The sequence below is a fragment of the Polistes fuscatus genome, unplaced genomic scaffold, assembly GCF_010416935.1.
Source record: "Polistes fuscatus isolate 324 unplaced genomic scaffold, CU_Pfus_HIC Scaffold3, whole genome shotgun sequence".
Taxonomy (NCBI): domain Eukaryota; kingdom Metazoa; phylum Arthropoda; class Insecta; order Hymenoptera; family Vespidae; genus Polistes; species Polistes fuscatus.
Window position 1 is genome coordinate 14,399,613 of NW_025113107.1, and position 18,978 is coordinate 14,418,590.

The 18,978-nt window shown below is 28.1% G+C and overlaps 6 protein-coding genes across 10 annotated transcripts; 1 reads left to right on the forward strand and 5 right to left on the reverse strand.

Annotated features, from left to right (window-relative positions):
* Positions 1–16: 16 nt before the first annotated feature.
* LOC122519074 lies at positions 17–1,664 on the reverse strand. Of its 2 annotated transcripts, none has more exons than XM_043638238.1 (5): positions 1,561–1,664; positions 1,099–1,486; positions 902–1,012; positions 675–831; positions 17–598 (listed from the first exon to the last, which is right to left on the reverse strand). In XM_043638238.1, the coding sequence occupies exons 2-5, from the start codon at positions 1,450–1,452 to the stop codon at positions 387–389; spliced, it is 834 nt and encodes a 277-aa protein (XP_043494173.1). In that variant the 5' UTR covers positions 1,453–1,486; positions 1,561–1,664; the 3' UTR covers positions 17–386. The 2 variants fall into 2 exon arrangements, with proteins under 2 accessions (XP_043494173.1, XP_043494171.1); XM_043638236.1 differs by having other exon boundaries at positions 1,099–1,491; positions 1,561–1,662.
* Positions 1,665–1,941: 277 nt separating this feature from the next.
* Positions 1,942–2,780, forward strand: LOC122519075. 2 transcript variants are annotated; one of them, XM_043638240.1, is made up of 2 exons: positions 1,942–2,427; positions 2,490–2,780. In XM_043638240.1, the coding sequence occupies exons 1-2, from the start codon at positions 2,086–2,088 to the stop codon at positions 2,574–2,576; spliced, it is 429 nt and encodes a 142-aa protein (XP_043494175.1). In that variant the 5' UTR covers positions 1,942–2,085; the 3' UTR covers positions 2,577–2,780. The 2 variants fall into 2 exon arrangements, with proteins under 2 accessions (XP_043494175.1, XP_043494174.1); XM_043638239.1 differs by having other exon boundaries at positions 1,954–2,780.
* Positions 2,781–3,903: 1,123 nt separating this feature from the next.
* LOC122519077 (BTB/POZ domain-containing protein KCTD9) lies at positions 3,904–6,235 on the reverse strand. 3 transcript variants are annotated; one of them, XM_043638244.1, is made up of 7 exons: positions 6,086–6,235; positions 5,377–5,498; positions 5,104–5,280; positions 4,842–5,002; positions 4,515–4,741; positions 4,111–4,440; positions 3,904–4,044 (listed from the first exon to the last, which is right to left on the reverse strand). In XM_043638244.1, exons 2-7 carry the CDS (start codon positions 5,490–5,492, stop codon positions 3,928–3,930), a joined length of 1,128 nt encoding a protein of 375 aa, XP_043494179.1. In that variant the 5' UTR covers positions 5,493–5,498; positions 6,086–6,235; the 3' UTR covers positions 3,904–3,927. The 3 variants fall into 3 exon arrangements, with proteins under 3 accessions (XP_043494179.1, XP_043494178.1, XP_043494177.1); XM_043638243.1 differs by having other exon boundaries at positions 5,104–5,253; positions 5,768–6,235; XM_043638242.1 differs by having other exon boundaries at positions 5,768–6,234.
* A 1,127-nt stretch (positions 6,236–7,362) lies between these two features.
* On the reverse strand, positions 7,363–12,875 carry LOC122519131 (UPF0047 protein YjbQ). The gene is made up of 2 exons (XM_043638401.1): positions 11,452–12,875; positions 7,363–10,906 (listed from the first exon to the last, which is right to left on the reverse strand). The coding sequence occupies exons 1-2, from the start codon at positions 11,609–11,611 to the stop codon at positions 10,650–10,652; spliced, it is 417 nt and encodes a 138-aa protein (XP_043494336.1). The 5' UTR covers positions 11,612–12,875; the 3' UTR covers positions 7,363–10,649.
* A 23-nt stretch (positions 12,876–12,898) lies between these two features.
* On the reverse strand, positions 12,899–15,663 carry LOC122519428 (glycosyltransferase 25 family member). The gene is made up of 10 exons (XM_043638841.1): positions 15,464–15,663; positions 15,008–15,236; positions 14,605–14,947; positions 14,418–14,537; positions 14,149–14,335; positions 13,980–14,054; positions 13,843–13,900; positions 13,641–13,768; positions 13,354–13,557; positions 12,899–13,275 (listed from the first exon to the last, which is right to left on the reverse strand). The coding sequence occupies exons 1-10, from the start codon at positions 15,661–15,663 to the stop codon at positions 13,098–13,100; spliced, it is 1,722 nt and encodes a 573-aa protein (XP_043494776.1). The 3' UTR covers positions 12,899–13,097.
* Positions 15,633–18,957, reverse strand: LOC122519132 (twinkle protein, mitochondrial). The gene is made up of 8 exons (XM_043638403.1): positions 18,749–18,957; positions 18,275–18,610; positions 17,924–18,156; positions 17,152–17,836; positions 16,822–17,066; positions 16,640–16,740; positions 16,357–16,576; positions 15,633–16,261 (listed from the first exon to the last, which is right to left on the reverse strand). The coding sequence occupies exons 2-8, from the start codon at positions 18,522–18,524 to the stop codon at positions 16,115–16,117; spliced, it is 1,881 nt and encodes a 626-aa protein (XP_043494338.1). The 5' UTR covers positions 18,525–18,610; positions 18,749–18,957; the 3' UTR covers positions 15,633–16,114.
* Positions 18,958–18,978: the final 21 nt, after the last annotated feature.

Genomic DNA, 18,978 nt, shown 5'->3' on the forward strand with positions numbered 1-18,978 from the left:
TTGACGTTCGCGCAAGTAACATCAATCTTATTTTATTATGTATTTCCTTTAATTCTTTACATTTGTTGCGCGATTATCTCTTATAATAATATATACGATACGTTATATCCTTGTGTTACTTTTTATATTTACCGCTTTGTCAAAAAAGTCATTTTTAGTTACTAGAGTTAACACATGTCTACCAACTGCATTAACAAGTATCCCTGCATTCCAATCGAAAATAAATACTCTTTCATGCGTGAAAGAATGTCTTGTAGCATATTTAAAAACATCGTTTGACAGAATCGTTATATCAGTATCTTACTAATTATAATTAGATCAAAATTACATAGCAATAAATTGTTGAAAACAATTTATGTATATAAAGCATATAAATGTTCGGGTAATCATTTTATTATTGTTCTCTTCCTTTTACTCGATCCAACCATTTTTGATTCTTTTTTGGGTTTATTCGGAGTAGCAACACCTAACAACGGATGTCGCGTTCTCAATTTTTCAGGGAACGGAACGCCTACGTTATCTAACAATATGGGTTTACCTTTTGGTATAATCGATAGTTTTCTTCTAATTGTAATAGAGCCTGCTGGTTTTATATTAACTATAAAATATTTAACGATTAGTGTATAATATATTTAATTGTGTTATTTTCTTACTACTTAAAATAAAGTAAATACCTGCTTTATACGGCGAGTTTGTTTTACTGGTACTAAATACACAAGTAACGTCATGCTGCATGTTTTGTTTAATAGCGCAGTATTTTTTTTGCTCTACTCTAAGTTTGGATTTATCTCCCAATGTCAAGGTCTGCCCGATCAATTTGTTGGTATCTACCTGGAGAAATATTCTAATATAAATGACTTACTGCCAAAAATAAAAATGTAACACATGAAATATATCTTACCGTTTTAGGTATATTCAAGATCCAAATATCTTCGCTGTCAGATATATCATCCAAAGTAAAACTAGAATTAGTTTCCATAGTTAAATTTTCTTCTTTTATCAAATCTTCAAGCTAAAATATGACAATTTATTGATATGAAACTATTTTTTTATTAGATTCTACATATTTATAAAGGTTGTAATGTAATACTTATATACATTTTGTGGTCTCGATGATGATGTGACTGTTAATGCATTTAGACTTGCTTTAGGAACTGCTTCATTTTTGTCAATATTCCTGTTGGAAGTCTCTTCGCTCTGTTCCTCTAAATTTGTTTCTTCACTATTTGTAACTTCTGATTTCTTCAAAATACCTTTTCTATGTACACCATTAATAGAAGTGCTTTTTCTGGCCGAACTACTTTTTGTATTTATTTTAATAAATTTATTGTTTTTATTTAATTGCAGCTGATCATCATTTCCTTTGCTTTCAAATAAAGCCATGGATTTATTCAATTGTGTATTTAATGTTGTAAGAGGATCTTCGTTCTCCCAATCAAACATTTCAACCATTGTAATGATTTAATTGATCTTTCAACTGATTTAACTGATCTTTCAATAATTACATCGAATAAATAATTGTACAGAATTTATGATTCAATCAAACGTTGGAATACTTACAATATTCGATGGTTATATTCCAGAGTAGAGAATAAAATGTTTATAATTTTTACATTTCGAATATATACACAAATTTAGGTTAAGTTCCATGATATGTACAGATTAAAAATTGTTAATCAATATTCTCTATTTGATATATCGATGTTACAATCGATATAATTAGTATGTTAAAATAAATCGATTCAAAATATTTTCTCTAGAGATATTAAATTTTTATCAGATAGATTTCTATTGGTTTTTACCAAATGCAACACAACGACGCAAATTATTTTCTTTCGAATCGGTGATTGAAGTAAACAAACCGCAATATAGATGGCACTCTTGTAAAATTTACTAAAATATATAGATAAGAATTGTAATTATACATAATGAATATATATATAATCTGATAAAGCGCAGAGAAGCGCATTCAAAGTATATACTAAACAAAAGCAAATAAAGTAATTTCACGAGAAACAATTAAAATCATTTTGAATAAATCGAAGTAGGACAGAAAACGTTGATAAGAAACTAATCACCAGTATAATGTCCAATTTTGTTTGCAAACCATTTAATTTTTCAAGATCAGAATTATGGTTTGAATGGATATGTAATTTGGAGCAGTTAATGAAATATTATAATGTGGAATCAGAAGAAGTAAAAATAAATCTCCTTTTTTATAAAATGGGTCCTATAGCGAAAGAACTAATGATGGAATTGAAACCAAATTTTGAAAAAGAAATGTCTTATGAAGAAATAAAAACTGAGTTTACTAAATATTTTAATATTAAGACTCCACACGTCATAGTCGAACGACAAAAATTCAACAGTAGAGTAAAACAACCTAATGAAACAATAGATGCTTTTACAACTGATCTACTTAAATTGGTGGGTAAATGTGAATATGGACTATTGGAAAATTATGTTTTACGAGAACGTATTTTACATAGTGTTGGATACTGTACAACATCAGCATTGATAGATGCTATGAACGATTTTGCTATAGACGAGATTATATCCAAAGAGAAAAAGATTAAGACGTAAGGAAAAGACAGTATTTCTATTTAAAGTAGCTTAACTGGAAATAAAATCAAATTAAAACGAAAGTTAATTAGAAATAACATTGTACAATCGTGGACAAAATGTCAGTAATTAATAAGTTTTTAAAATCATCATTTCCATAGATAGCTACTTCATCGTAGTGTATATAAGAACTGACAGAAATAAAGATGTCAAAATAATTTGTCGACAAAGTAAGACGCACAGACCTGTGGTAAAACAAGTCTAATATATAGTTTAATGATACGATTTGTTCAGTCCGATTAAATTGATGAACAAATTACGTGTCAAGTTAAATAATTCGAAGAAAAGCTTCTGCTTTCGTTGAAATTAAATTCTTATTATTTTTTCATTACAAAATTTGTTTGGATTTAATTTTTAAAAATCTTTTGTTATTTGTATTTTTGTTTAAATCGAAGAGACTTGTTAAATTATTATAAATTATAAAAAATGTTATTTTATATAATTATGTTTAACTATTATATATATATAGTAATTATGAAAAGAACATTGGCTTAATTAAGTTATATATTTACAATTATTTAAATGAATATGTTCATTTATGTTTATATTATATCATGTATCATTTATACTTATAATATAACGAAATATTATATCTAATATACAGTACAAAAGTAGAGTACAATTAAGTAATGCATTTTTAGGAAACCATGCTAATGCAATTTTCAACACCTGTAAATTCTACTGCACAGACAATACAAGTATGAAATGTATTTCTATTAAACATGCAGTCTATTTATATTAAATGCGTTAATCGTTATCTAGGTCCTATTTAGCTCGTATTAAATAATTCATTTGTTTTGCTATCAAATATATTATTATGGAAAATGTAATAGCATATTTGATTTAATAGTAAACACGCGGACACACGCTTATAGCAATGACTGAACTAGTGAAAGAGCTCACGTAACATTCCTCTGGAATTACATACATATAGTTATTCCTATATTTTTCTCATCAATTCCAGCTTATCAATTTTCAGTTTATCTACTAGAACGAAAACATTTTTCATAATGATAGAAATTACAATAAATATTACTTTCTATTGCAATTTCTTTATTTTTTTCTTTTTCGTTTTCTTTCTCTTTTGTTGCAACGAACTGAATCAAATAATTTTTTTCCTAATAGATTTTCTATGAATATTAATTAAATGAATTATAGAGATATAAAATATCAATTTGAAAATAAAAAATAAAAAATTTTACCAATACTGCAATTTATATTATCTGGCTGAAATATCAGTTAAATATAAACCACGTTTATATCACAATAAGCAAAAAGTTATAAAAATTAGCATTTCTTTTATTGTTACCGAATGGTTTGAGACATATGTAATGGTGTAAGCATTAATTCAAAAGTGGCATCTTTCAAATTTGCCCCACGTAAATTGGCTTCTTGCAAATCTGAGCCTGATAAGTCGCAACGCTAAAATGTACATTTAATTATAATAATAATAATAATAAATCAACTAAACAATAGTAAGTATTTTACCTCTAAATTTGCTCCAGCCAATACAGCCGATCTTAGATCACAATTTCGTAAAATAGCATTCTTTAACGTGGCCACTCTCAGATTAACTGCTGGCATATTACTTCCTTCAAAATCCGCATCTCGAAAATCTGCCCCCTCCATATTTGCAGGTAAACCATTAGGATCTTCAAAATTACACGAACGTAAATTTGCAGAAGCCAAGTTGGCACATGGCATTCTTACGCATGAAAGCAGTGCACCTTTAAGATTGGCACGTGATAAATTAGCTCGTTCAAAACAACATCCAGTTAAGTTAGCGCCTGCTAGATTACAAGAATCCATAACAGCATACTGAAAGAAATAATTATATAATAAGCACGAAATACGACTTCTCCATTAGAAATTAACTATTGTGGTAAACAAACCTTAAAATTAATATTCCTAAGATCCAACTTGGAAAGATCAGCACCTGAGAAATTAACACCCTGAAATCTCAATTCAGAAGCTGGCGATGTAGACATGATCGCTTTCACAACGTGTTTGCGGTTTAAAGTTATGAGACCGTCTCCTGGAGAATTTTTTTCATTGGCCATTTTTGTAAGAACACTTATAGCATTTTCCATTCCATAATAATGAGCCTCTGCTAACACACCTAAAATGAAAAGTATAGCAAATAGAAAATATATATATATATATGTGCTCGTCCGCGCGTATGTGTGTTCTGTATTTGATTGATTAATAAAAAAACATACCATCTACGTTAACATTAGAGTTTAATATTATAAGATTATGCCTTAAGAAATTCAATAATGGTTCAAAATACACAGGACTTCTATCAATTAAGAAGGCACCCGTGTGATCTTTCAAACTTGGCTTTAATGTATCATCAGACTTTTGCGTTCTTGTAAACATTCTATAAAGTCAACATTATATTTACAATCACATACTATTTTATATTTGCATTATGCAATGCAAGTAGGATCATACAATTGAAATATATGAAATTATTCAAACCTGGCTAGCATACTCATCGGTTCATTTCTTGTTAATGTACTTCTCGTAGTAGTAAAATATTTTCCACCAACATTCAATGTAATCCATTCTGAATCTTCATTCATTTGATCATCGTTGGCAACTTTATTTTTATAAATGAAATCTTCTCCGCTTGAAACATATAATATATCGTCATCTCTATAAAAATAAATTCAATGTAAATAATAAAAAAAATTAACAATTAAGAAAAGCAACAACTTTTTAATGTTTCAAACTATAACTTAATAATTTTACCTGATCAATTTAATATCATCAATTTCTCCACCTTGCGGAGTAAAGATTCTTTTAGCACTGATTTCAAATTTTGTACTAGCAGCGGACAATAATTCTTCTAAAGAATGCGTAATCATAAATACCTAAAACAAGTAAGACATCGGAAGTAAATCCAAAATTCGTTGCTCTCATTTAACTATAATACACGTTTACATAATGATTTTCATATATTTCTGCATTAACAACAAATTATTAACATTTAAACTTATAATTTGGATTCGTTTATCAGCAAATTAAAATATAGTATTTTGCGGAGATTTTGTTAAAAAAAAACAAATCATAGTTTTAAACGAAAGCATTTGTTGTAAGAACGTATATTAATATTTAAATGAAATTTAAAGAGAAATATAACCTTGCCGTTGACATCGGTACCGTTCACAAAAAGTATCACTCTCTTCATAGTTTGGCAATGAGGAACTTTCGTGGATTGAATAAAACACCGGTAATCGCCGGTGACGTTTTATCGACTAAATTATATTTACATAATCTACGGATATATTAACATGTTTTTATCTACGAAAGCACGAAGTAAGGGACAACAAATTCGCGTAATACTTGTTTGACAACCTATCAACACGAATATACACGTAATAAGAGCAATTTTTTCGAGGATAAGTTCAATACAAAAGTTTTCAAATTACTGTACATAGGATGTTCAAGATTGACTCACCGTTCAGGATTACGTCATCGTTTGCTCAATCGAATAATTTTAATTATTTTCAAAAATAATAGTAAATATTTGGATCATCGTGCCATACAAAAGTTATCTTATGTTCTATATTCATAAACAGTTACATGTTTACGGATCTTTTTTAAGTTTTTTATAATTTTTAACAATATGGAATAAAAAAAAAGTAATTTAGAAAATTGTTATGTGGTTTCATTAATTGATATAAATAAATAAAAATAAAAAATAAAAATAATTGTATACAAATAACAGTAGCAATTGATGAGAATCTATAAATGTTTTCTATGTAGAACTCTTATTATTTATTCTACGAAAGTTAGAATATGCAATATCTTTGTTCCTGTCTCATCATACATGACAATAAATTTGAGAAATACCTTTCAGGCTGTTGACCACATTAAGCTCCAACACGAAGATCTTTTATTTCTTCCTGTATATCTCTCTTTTTTTGTTACTTTTCAAAAGATACATAAATGCTATTTTAATATTATATAAAAATGTTTCTTAATTATTATATAGTAAAAAATAAAAAAAAGACTTAGGATCTGTATATACATTTAATGTATCATGATAAATTAATAAATATTTTTAAATATATATATATATATATATGTGTGTGTGTGTTTGTATGTAATAAAGTATATTGTTTCTGTAGAAACTTAATTCCAGCTGGCTGTATAATTTCAACGCTTAAATTTCAATAATATATTAATTTTACTTAATATAAATTTCTAATATGACGTGTAAGACTGGTTGTATCGCGTTTAGTATATATCATAATCCTAATAAATAGATTAGAAACGTTGTTAAGTGTAAATAAATTACTTTTGTGAAATAAATTATATACTAAACTATAATTATATATACATTTTACATAATGGGAAGCATATCAAGATTTTAAAAAAGAAGTAGATTAATATTTTGTAATTCATATATACATATATGTTTATATATATTTATATGTGTATGAAGTATTATTTTTATTTTCCGACGGTTAAGAACCTCTTGCAAGGAGGAAAAATATTGTTTACTTACTGTTAATTGCAAGTGTATTAATTTAATTTTAAATATCAAGGCCTCGTGCATACTGCAGCAGTGATTAAAGTTTAGAACGATATGCTAAATAAATTAGCAAAATTGTCCACGTTTGTATTATTCCTTAGCCTAAATGAATTAATGAAATCGCGTCGCTGCTCCAGTATGTATGCCATGTATAAACTAATTAAAAAACAAAAAGGGAAAAAAAATAAGATAAATTGTAAATATGTAAATTCCATTTTAATGGGAATTCAAATACGTATTATGTGTGTGTGTTCTTATGAATATCTAGATATATCAATATTATTCGATTATTTTTAAATTTGTATATATGTACATGTTAAATGAAATTTATATGAAACATGTAGCATACATGCTAGTAATACAGTAATGAAGACTTGACAAAAAATTGGATCTTCGAAAGTCTGACCTTTACGAACAATGGAAACATTTTATAATTACATGCAGATAATTAATGTAAGAAATAAGGGACATTTATATTATTTCATTTACTAAGGTTAAAATAGTGTAGATATATTTAACATATCTTGTGACACTCTTAGCTTTAAAAATTGCTTCTATGTGAATGCCAAGTTGGATGTACAATTTATTGACATTAGTCAGCAAAAGAGTTTTTCATAGTTTGAAGCATTAAAATGAGGAATAAATTGTTTTGTTTTTTTTTTTTTTTGATTTAATACATTTAGTGAATTAGTTGCAATTAATATCATGCTTTTACAAAATGGATTTATTTTTCTTGCACATTTACTTCTATGTAAGTAAAATAATATAAGTATAATAATATATGTAGAATTTTTAGCATTTTTTGCATGTACATTATGTAGATTGATTTTTAATGGATATCTATTTTGCAAAAAGATTCTTCACTTTTTCATTTTGTACAGAATTCCCATTCAGACGAAGATAGAAACTGTACAATTCAAAGGACCAAACGAATGTTTGGCACAGAGCATTTTTTTTTCGATGAATCAATATTATGTACATCCATATGCTCATAATAACAAAAGATTAATTTGTCTTTAACTGTGTCTTTACCATATCTTATATTAAAACTGTCCAACTGGCAGGATTACACAGAGATAAGAGAATTTTGCTATAAAAAAAACATAGTTTATAAATGTGTGTGTTTATAAATGTTAAAATTTCAGTTTTTCTTATTTTTTGATTTTTTTTTTTATCTCTTTGCACTATAATCATTTTTGTAATTTCTCTTCTCAGGCAACTCTGACTTCATTTTCTTCTATTTTAATATCTTAGGCAGAAACAATTGTTACAGTTATTTAATCCTTTGCACTCCTCAATCACCTCCGACATAACAATATTTAATTAACAAAATGCAATGTTTCAAATTCCTTGTTTAATTAAATATGACATAGATATTATGAAGAGTATATAACAAAACAAAAAACACATGTATTTTTATCTATCAAATAATCGAACAAATTAAAGAATTATTCTTTTTTTGTTTCATCAGTGCCACGTCAGAAGTGATTCAAGAGTTTTAGGGAAAATTAGTATTGTCACACGCCAGCAATGTGAGTGCAAAGGGTTATATTTCTTTCTAATAATTTCACTTACAAATTAAATTATAAAAGAAATCTGTGAGCAGTAAAATTCACTTATTATATTTATTAGAAGCAAAGTCTGTAATTTATATACTACCATCAAATGTAGTAAACATGTAGTACAGTAGCTCATGTTACTCCGATGATGTATGTCAGTATTGGCAGCTTGACAGACATATATTTGCTTATCACTTATCTTCAGTTAGACAGCTCAATTGTTATTCGGCATATAGGCATAAAAATTTGTTTTTTTTTTCCTTTGGATATATTTAGAAGATCAAAATCACATTCGCGCGCATGAATTTCGTAATCTCCAGTATTTGAGATTGTATCACGAAGTGCACCAATCTGGTGTATAATTTTGTTATAGACGAAATGTTATAACTCGTTGATATTTAAGCTATGGATTATTGGATTAGATATTTTACAAAGCGTATCCACTAATCGATGAATGGACGATCGTTTACGCTATAAATGAATAATATTACTGACTAACACATCAATTTGCTTAATTTTATATTAAATACATTTACAAGTTCACAATAACCTGTGGTTAATAAGAAACGTAATGAGAATGCTATTTTTATTATAGCTCTTTGCAGTGCTAAATCTCTGCAGGAATGTATGCATCATTTTATATTACACTAGGATGATTAGATTTGAAAATGCCAAGTTCTGCTCATAAATGCAAAATATAGATCATTGCTGTAAAATCTTTGAATTTGGAATGGTTCTTTGTTTGCACACACATTAGTAAATGCATCTTATTTGTAAGATTTTGTAATTATTTCTAGCAGAAATGCCTTAGCACAGCAAAGAATTTTGATATTGAATTTGTTTGAGAAATACCTTTCTACTTACACCCCCAGTGTAATGGAAACGTCATTAGAAATAGCAGCACTATGAAAAGCAGCGAATTAGAAAGTTATAACAAAGAATGTATTAAAGCTGGTTATCTTGCACAATATAAAAAAGAATGCAAGTTTTCAGACCAGCATTTGTCTGTATAATTTTCTTGGCAAATTTGACTATTTGTGTAAAAGGGTCTCTTAAATAAAGCTATATATATTTAAATTCGGAGTACTGGACGCATTAAAATGCATTCGATTATTTATATCTAAGAGTAACGAGAAAGAGTACAGGATACTAGTGTAATTACGTTGCATGTCTCTAAAGTATGTATAACTTATATTTCTCATGATTCTTTTGTTATGGAACACTTTATTGCACAATAGCTGCAATTTATCATTACTAGATTAAACATCCAACTTTATATCTTTTGTACCTTTTTTAATTTTATTAAATGAATTCAATGACACTCTTTTGATGCACCGACTTCCACATGAAACATAAATAATTACATATATATACGATCACTCAAATATGTGCGTGCCTCTATGCGGACTCGAATGCAGAAAACTCGCCTGGACTTGACTGGATACCGAGACGAACGTTATTTTTGACAGTATTCGATGCGATACAAGCGAGAAAGAGCTAAGGGTCCGAGTAGATCCAGACATCCTCCTCAATGGGGTTACACGAACCGACTCTATGTCAAGAATTAAGGTCAGTTGTTGCCAATAAATCCCAATATTACATTTCGATTGTAGCTTATTGTTAAAAAAAAAAACAAAACAAAACAAATAAAATAAAATTAAGAAATAATGTTATCTGTTTGTGTAATCGTGTAATGATTTAATCGAATACCTAAAGTATGACTCTAAAAATTAATCAAATTCCCAGCTATTTGTTCAATATAAAGATTCATATATACAGTTCTTATGTGTTTACATAGTATCCACTCACTCTTCCTTCGATTCTACTCTTAGGTTATTTCTAGAATTAAGCAGCTGCTAGCTTAAATTACTAGAAGTAGATATGTGCAGCTGACGTTTGCCACACCTTTGGGGGTGTGATTGGTCCTAGCTGCTGGTAGAAGCAATAGGGCTGACGGGACTTAAAGGGGTACGTGCTGAATCCCTGAGACAACCGGTCAATGTTATGATTAATTTGCGACTTCCTGCATTATCACGATGTTCACAAAACCAAATACCTTGCCATGTACCAAGAGCTAACTTTCCATTCGTAATTGCAATATTTATAAGCATCATTTCTATATCATCTCTTACATCAGGATCCCAGCTTTCATTTAATGCTAAACTAGCTGATGTATGAAGAACTAGTATAAAAAGTGAACATGATTGTTTTAAAAATTTTGTTATATATACATGAAAAAAATAGATTAAAAAACCAAATAACAGTTAGATATAATTAAAGAAATAAATTTTGTTCATATACTTCCTAAAACTTCTTTTCCTGAAAATATCATATATACATACTGTATATGTGCATGACTTAGCAATAGATAAGATATTTAAAATAACCTAATAACTATTTATTGATTTTTTAATATTATCTCAAAAAATAAAAAGCAAAGCTGTAACACACAGCATAGAGAACATCTTTTATACTTTAATATATATTTGAATAAAATTGATTGTGGTATATGTCATGTGTTAAGTATTTACAGTTAACAATATTTACGAATTTGTATATATATACACATATATATATACACACAAATAGATTATAGTTGACACACAATTATAGTTCATATACATATATATCTATAATGTAATATACGTTGTCTATGCATATGTATATGTAGACACATAGAGATTATAGAATAGTAGAAACGTCGTTAGGAGAAAGAAAATGACTTACTCTGTATATGACAAAGACCAACAGAGAACTGATATAGTTCTGGAATTTGTTTTAAAATTTCTTCGGTAACAAGATGTATGCCACGATGCTGTGGTCTTAGCTTAATATTAGTTTGATACCAGGCCGAACCAATTTGAATACCTCTATTTGATGAGGCCATGATATGGTAATTTAGATGGAAGGATCGCACGTTTAAATGGAACAGTGAAAAACTTAATCTAGGATGTTGTGTAAACTGCAGTCAGTCTGTTCGAAGCCGAAAGTCACGATTGTACAGTCAACTCCATTTGAGAAACACTACATACGTCTCGCATCGAAAATTGTTTGATTATCCACAAATGCGGAAGAACCACATCCCACGAAACGTATAAACGTTTTTGATTGTCTAACTTTAGATCTGTTTAACACGTTTCTTCGCAAAAAAACGTGATATATAACGATTGCCTTGACGAATATTTAAAGATATATCCGTGTTGCGTTCACAGACTTGTATCACAGTTTAGCAGTCGGTCGACTCTATGTCTATATCCTCTGATAGTCGTGCCGCCGGAAACCGCCATTATTGACGCGTACAACCCCGACTCGGTTACCTTTAGATATACCACTTGGATATGTTCAGATAAACTGACTTATCGGTCACCAGTATTATATATCGTTCATAGAATATTCTTCGCGGAATTATCCTTCATAGAAATATCCCTAAAGATATATAATATGCAGTCTTTGACTGGACCAATTCATGCCGGATATACAATTGGATTTGACAGGCGCGATGATAATATGACTTCATTCTCAATTTATCTGTTTTTTTTTAAATATTTTTTTAGATTTTTATTATTCTTGCCAAATGAATGCACTTTAATAGACTTTATAAAATTAATCACATATAAGAAAGTTCTTTTGTTTTAGGGTGGTTATACAATTAATATGCAAATTTAATTACATATACGCTTATTATTTATGTTACACATTATTGCATTAACATGTTATAAAGATATAAAATTAGACGTATAGAAACACGTTTATTAATATATTGTATCTCTTATACATTTGATGTGGTATATTAATATTGATTTAGATGAGTATCACAATATCCTAGAAAGTATATTTTTTCGCTGAAATTTACGTAATAACATTTGCATTCGCGGTCGAGATTCAAATTTGGATCACTAAATCCGCAAGCTACAATCGCGTCATCTACATCTATCTCTTTTCAACTCTTTTAAAGTCTTGTTGTAGACTGTTTTATAAATTATAGTTGCAATTTTTACAAATTAAATAGCTTATACTTTTCATCGGATCATTAAGAACAATTATACAAAATTGCATCTGGATGAGACAAAAATCGGCGAAATTTTAAGAAAATTACAAACACAAAATAAACCTTTTATATTAACAATAATAATTGTTATTATTAAATGAGAGATGCACAATACGTAACATAAAATAATAATATATCGGTTAAAATAAATATTATGGCACGATTATATCTACTCGTAAAAAAAATACAAAAGAAATTTAGGTAGAAGCATAAATCATGAAATACTTACCAATAATATATAGCAAATTGAGATAATTGCATAATTGTAAAATATCATCTAATTGTATAATGTTATATTAAAAAATTACGTATATTTTTTAATTATTCATAATTCGTCTCGATTTTTCAAAATATTGCTTCCTTGATTGTCAAAAACGATCTTTGAATTTTCTGTGTCACTTATATATCCCAGATCACCCGTATAATGAGTAGGATGTATCAAAAGAGGATTTGTAGATAGCACTCTCAAATTACGTACTGGATAATGCTTTTTCCAATCCTCTCTTATATTGAAAATAAAAACATAAAAACATGAGGTAGAAAATGATCTTTTTTCTATTTTAAATAAACATTCGGCTTACCTTGGATGAGCATTTGATAGAATAGGAATATATTCATCAACAGGTATTATATTTTGAAGTGGTTTAGCCTCAACAAGTTTTCTGGCACCAGTAGCTGATAAAATATAACCGAGAGTCCAGTAGCTATATGCTGCATTAACCAAATACTTAGAACCTTCTACCCACGATTCATCTTTTTCTATTAATCTTTTTCTTCCTATGTATCTATAAAGTACCAGTAATATCATAGCAATCATTTTCTAAGAGTTACAAAATAAACATTTTCTACAAGTATAAAGAATTCTTACATTAAATCCCATTGGATCTTTAATGTACTCAATTCGGATAGAAGAAAATGCAGTTTCTGTCGAAAGAATGGCTCAAAACTAATGTCATCTTCCAGAATCATAACCCGTTGGTATTTATTATTTAATACCTGATTATTTGATTATTATCAGTAATAAAAGTCTCTTCATTTTATTAGCCTACTATAAAATCCCGTTACGTTACCTGATTCCAGATATAATAATGACTTAAAAAGCAACCAATTTCTCCAGTTGTCATAGGTCTACGAAGAATTAAAAATACATGTATGTAGAATATTTTCTGTTTGAACGTATTTATGATGTTTTACTTTTTAAAAATACCTTTTATGGTAAGGATCTTCATATTCTGCCATTAATTTCACATTCAATTTGTTCAGATCTTCTTCGCTTAACTCGCTATAATATCAGGATATAGGTATTCGGAAATATTCAAATAAATAAAATATTTTATCTCACACATAAAAAGTACACTGTAATAAATGAAATTTACCTGCCATCCACTGCATTAAAAGTTTCTACTTTCGCGCCGAGTTCTTCAAAAAGACGATACATTCTAGTACGCCTCTCTGATCTTCTTAAAAGATTAATCATATAAATATTGTCCAACCCTAGAGTATCCTTTTTTGGAAAAGATATGAATCTTTTCATACTATTCGATATTGATAAATGATCTTCTGCTAAAATCATTTTAATAAAAAAAGAAATTTAACAAATATAAAGATAATAAACATAATATAAAAAACATCAATTCTGACATACACAACATTTGTAATTTAATATTTGTTAGCCTTTGAAGATCTTCTTTAATTGTTTCATCTTCTCTCAATGGTACCATGATGTATCCATATAATTGATCGTTACAGATATACAATGGGACACCTGCATATTTATGTAATTCTTACATTATTTGCATATGTGTAATAGAAATGCGAGCTCAATGATTTACCTGATTTATTAGCACCAACAGCAAAAGTTATAACATCGTCTAAAGGACCATCATATTTTGGTAAATTTGTAAAATTATAAGACAATAAATCTGATTGTACCATATTTAAATTAATAAGAACAGCACTATGAACCATGGGAACATTAAAACATCCTACATCTTCGCGATATAAAATCAGCTGGTACTTTTCTGTTCGAAGATAATAATAGTCATCGGTCATACCAGCCCAGAAGTTACTGTATAACCCATCTGATTTTAACAAAGGAGCAACCACAACTTGCTCTTTTAATATTAAATTTGTTAGAGTATTTGGATCCGTTAAAAAAGTATCAGCATCGATCATCTACAAATTTTTAAATTATTATGTTAAATTTGATTATCAATTATGAACAATCAAAATTACCCAAATAAAATCAGCCCATATCCTTCTGGCATAATCCAATGCTTCTTGACGTAAATTAATGACATGTGTGAATCGAAGAGGTGACCAATTTGTACTACTTGTTTCATCTTCAAATCCATTAGAATTGTCATCTATAAACGTATCGATAGTATGATAGTTTTCTGATTCTTCTGCTAACCATGCTCTCAATATCTCACTTGTATTATCAATATTATTATCGCTACGGATCCTATAAAGGATAAAAGAAATATATTAGAAGCACATAAGTGGTATACTTGATTCAATTGTTTTGGAAAATTTCGATTAATTTCTTTAATCATTTTAAACACAAACTTCATATCTTTTCTAAAAATCATAACTTGACTATAGTACGTCTCTGACATAAACACAATTATACATCGAAAAGTAAGGTTAAAATGGTTATATCTTTGAAAAGAGAAGTTATTTTTATCTTACCATAATTTTATTCGATTTTTAGGATAATTTTGTTGTTCTAACAAACTTAGAAAATATGGCAATGTATGAGCTTTATTTCTAATTAAAATTGCTATCAGTATTGTCGGCTTTTTCACACGTTCGGTACATTGAATGAACCATGTGTAATCAGATATCAACAAAAAACAAATGAAACATCGAAATATTGTTTTATTGAACATAATTATCAATGTAATTTTTGATAAATCACATGGAATAACACATTTACAAATTGTTGATTATAATAGCGGATGAATTAATAAATATTAGTAGCGAACGTGTTAAAAGACTACTTTTATTCTCTTTCCTCCTCTTTGACTCTCTCTCCTCCTACGCCCCTTTAGCTTACCAGCTATGATCAGATAAAATTGAATATTTCGGAATAGTCTTCTAACATCTTGTTTTTGCTCTTGTTCAGTTCTGCTCATATCAATAACAAATTATACCATTATTTGCATCAAATAAAACATTCGAATAAAATATTATCTTATATTTTTTTAATACAAATTTTCTTTCTTTACAAAGTGTTGACATATTTCTTGTATTTTCTTAAAGAAAAATCCTATAAATATATAAAATATTCACTGTACAAATCCATTAATTTTTTCCTGATTCTGTGATTTCAATTGTATTCTATGATTCTAATTCTTCATTGGAATTACATTTCGTAGAACTTTTTGTTTCAGATTTGGATTTTTTCTTAGTTGCATAACTTAAACTAGTTTTATCAAAATCCAATGGCATGATACCCAAATCACCGGTGTATCTATTTTTGGCTATCTATAGTATCAAATGAAACAAAAAAAAAACAGAGAAGGATTTATGCTTTCTGAAATTTTCTTGTGAATCAAATTAAAATTTATATATATTCTTACTTGTAAATATTTTTTTCCTCTTATACTAATAAGCCTCTTGTCTTGTATAATGAGAACATTATCAGCTTCTTGACTTGCTTTAGCACTTCCAAAAATAGATGAAGTTGTTAGTTCTTCGTCGTAACGTTCTTTCCTTGGATGAATTACAAGTGTAACGTGGCAATTGTATTTTGTAGCAAAGTTTCTAAATGCAGAAATTATTTTGTCTTGTCTCCAAAACCTACGTACAAATAATGGAAGAGTTGAAATCATAGTTTTAATTTTATCAATATTAATGAATTACCTATCTATGTGTTTGGCTTCGTCAGAAATTCCCATCATAAACTGTACATTGTCAATGATCACATGAGATATGTCATGTACATACGTTGCATGTTCCACTGCCTAAACACGTAACAAGTAAGTACTTCGTTCAATTATTATCTACATAAGAGTTTGAATCATTCATTTTTATAATAAACTTACATCCATAACAACTTTAATACTTTGTTGACCATGAAAAATCATAAAATATATAGGTAACTTTTCAAAAGCATCAGCATACTTATCAAAATCGGCTAGATTATTATCAAGAGAAACACCTGCCATTTGTTGTAACATTGTTTTTGCTAATCGTGCGTTTCGAATTTCAAAACTACCCCATAATGTGTTAACTCCTTGCATCGCCAGATCTAATGAATATTCACTGATAAATGTAGTTTTACCTGATCCTAAAAATACATTTTTTATTTAATATAACAAAGAAATATATATATATATTTATAATTTATATGTATCGCTATATAATCATTTTACCAGTTGGACCAGTTAATATTGTAAATTCTCCTCTTCTATGGCCCTTCAAAATACGATTTAGAGCTGGATATCGATTCCATTTGACACCTTGTACTTTATCAATATTTTGTAAATCGCTAAAAACATCATGCCTCAAAGAACGAAAGGTAGTAATACTTTGATGCCATATAGGCTGAGCTTTCTGTATAATATTTTTAATATCATATCCTAAATCAACAGCAATTTTTGGTCTAGGTTGTAGATCTGTTGATCTTACAAAGTAACATCTTTCTTCATTCAGTTTTTTGGCGAAATGTCGTGCTGTATCCCAACTTGTATCTTCATTTCCAAACCATAAAGTTAATTTTTTAAAATTTTCTAGACTTGGCAATACCTGTTGGGGTAAGTATTGTAAATTGTATGGCAAACATACGATGAGATTTGTTAATTTTTGAGACATTAGTGCTAACAAATCTATAATGGTAGGTACAACAACTGCAGTATTATCGTTTCTTGCATTTTTTTGCTTGTAAATTATAAGACCACTGACATCTGAAGTTGGAACAGTTACTTCGGTTTTAGTATTCAAGCATAGTTGTTTAAAACCGACAAGGTATTGACCAAAAGCATACAGTGGAAAATAAAGTACATTTTTATTTTTGTTGTACAAACAGTTTAATGTGGATATATCTTCCCGAGATATAATCTGTAAATTAGATTAAAAAAAAATATGTATATATAAAAATAAATTTAATAAATCTTTATTACAATATTATTGATTATTAGATTATACTTTTAAGGAAAGTGTATCAAAGATTTGTTCGTATTCATTGATGGGTAATTGAGAAATCTTTAAACAATCTTTCTTTATAATTTTCCATTCATTTGTATAATTTGGATCCACCAGTAAACTGTTTTTCAGTTTCTCTAATTCCTTAATTGTTTTATTAGTCATCTTCAACGATAAAATTTTTTCTAATATACTCCAGGATCCAATGCACCTGCATTTATCGCATATAAAGAATCCTGTAATATATAATGTAATATTTGTCTTAGAAATAACAGTCATTGATACATATATAGTGTACCATTGTATATTCCACAATTATAAATAATAAATTAGAAAATTCAAATATATGTTTACCTGTTGTCTTATTTATATATACCTTTGGGCCTTTTGTACATTTATTCATTTCACATATAGGACAATCCACACAAATACAAGCATGACCTTCCATAAATGCAATATTATTTTGTCTTAATATTCTTTTTATTCCAATTAAGGAAACATTAGATACGTGATCATTTTGATTTATGTGATAGGAGCGATTCATAAAATATAATTTTATAAATTTCTTCTTCGAAAAATATCGTGATAAAAGTTTAAAAAACATTCTTATTAAGAATCTTCTTCCTCGAAGACATTAAGAATAAATAAATATACTATATAACTAATTCATTTTCTTTTTGCATCAAGTTTCTATATAAAAAACAAATGAAAGACAATATGTCCTTTCACAATTACTCTTCATAATCATTATTATAATAATAAAGACGTTAACACTTATTATAATCTGCAAACATTATGATCGTACATATCATTAAATTATAACCTCACCTGATGCAGCAATTCACCGCATGAAATAAACAGAATGGTGTATATGTGGTTGCATGTATGTGTTTATAAGTAAAAATATATATGTAGATGAGTGTACATAATATATAGAGTTTAAAGATGGTGGTGCACGATCGAATGAATATCTTTCTCTAAAGAATAGAAACTAATTTTTTCTCTGAATTTTTAAGATTATATGTATAGGTTAGGTTAAAGACATTAATACAATATGT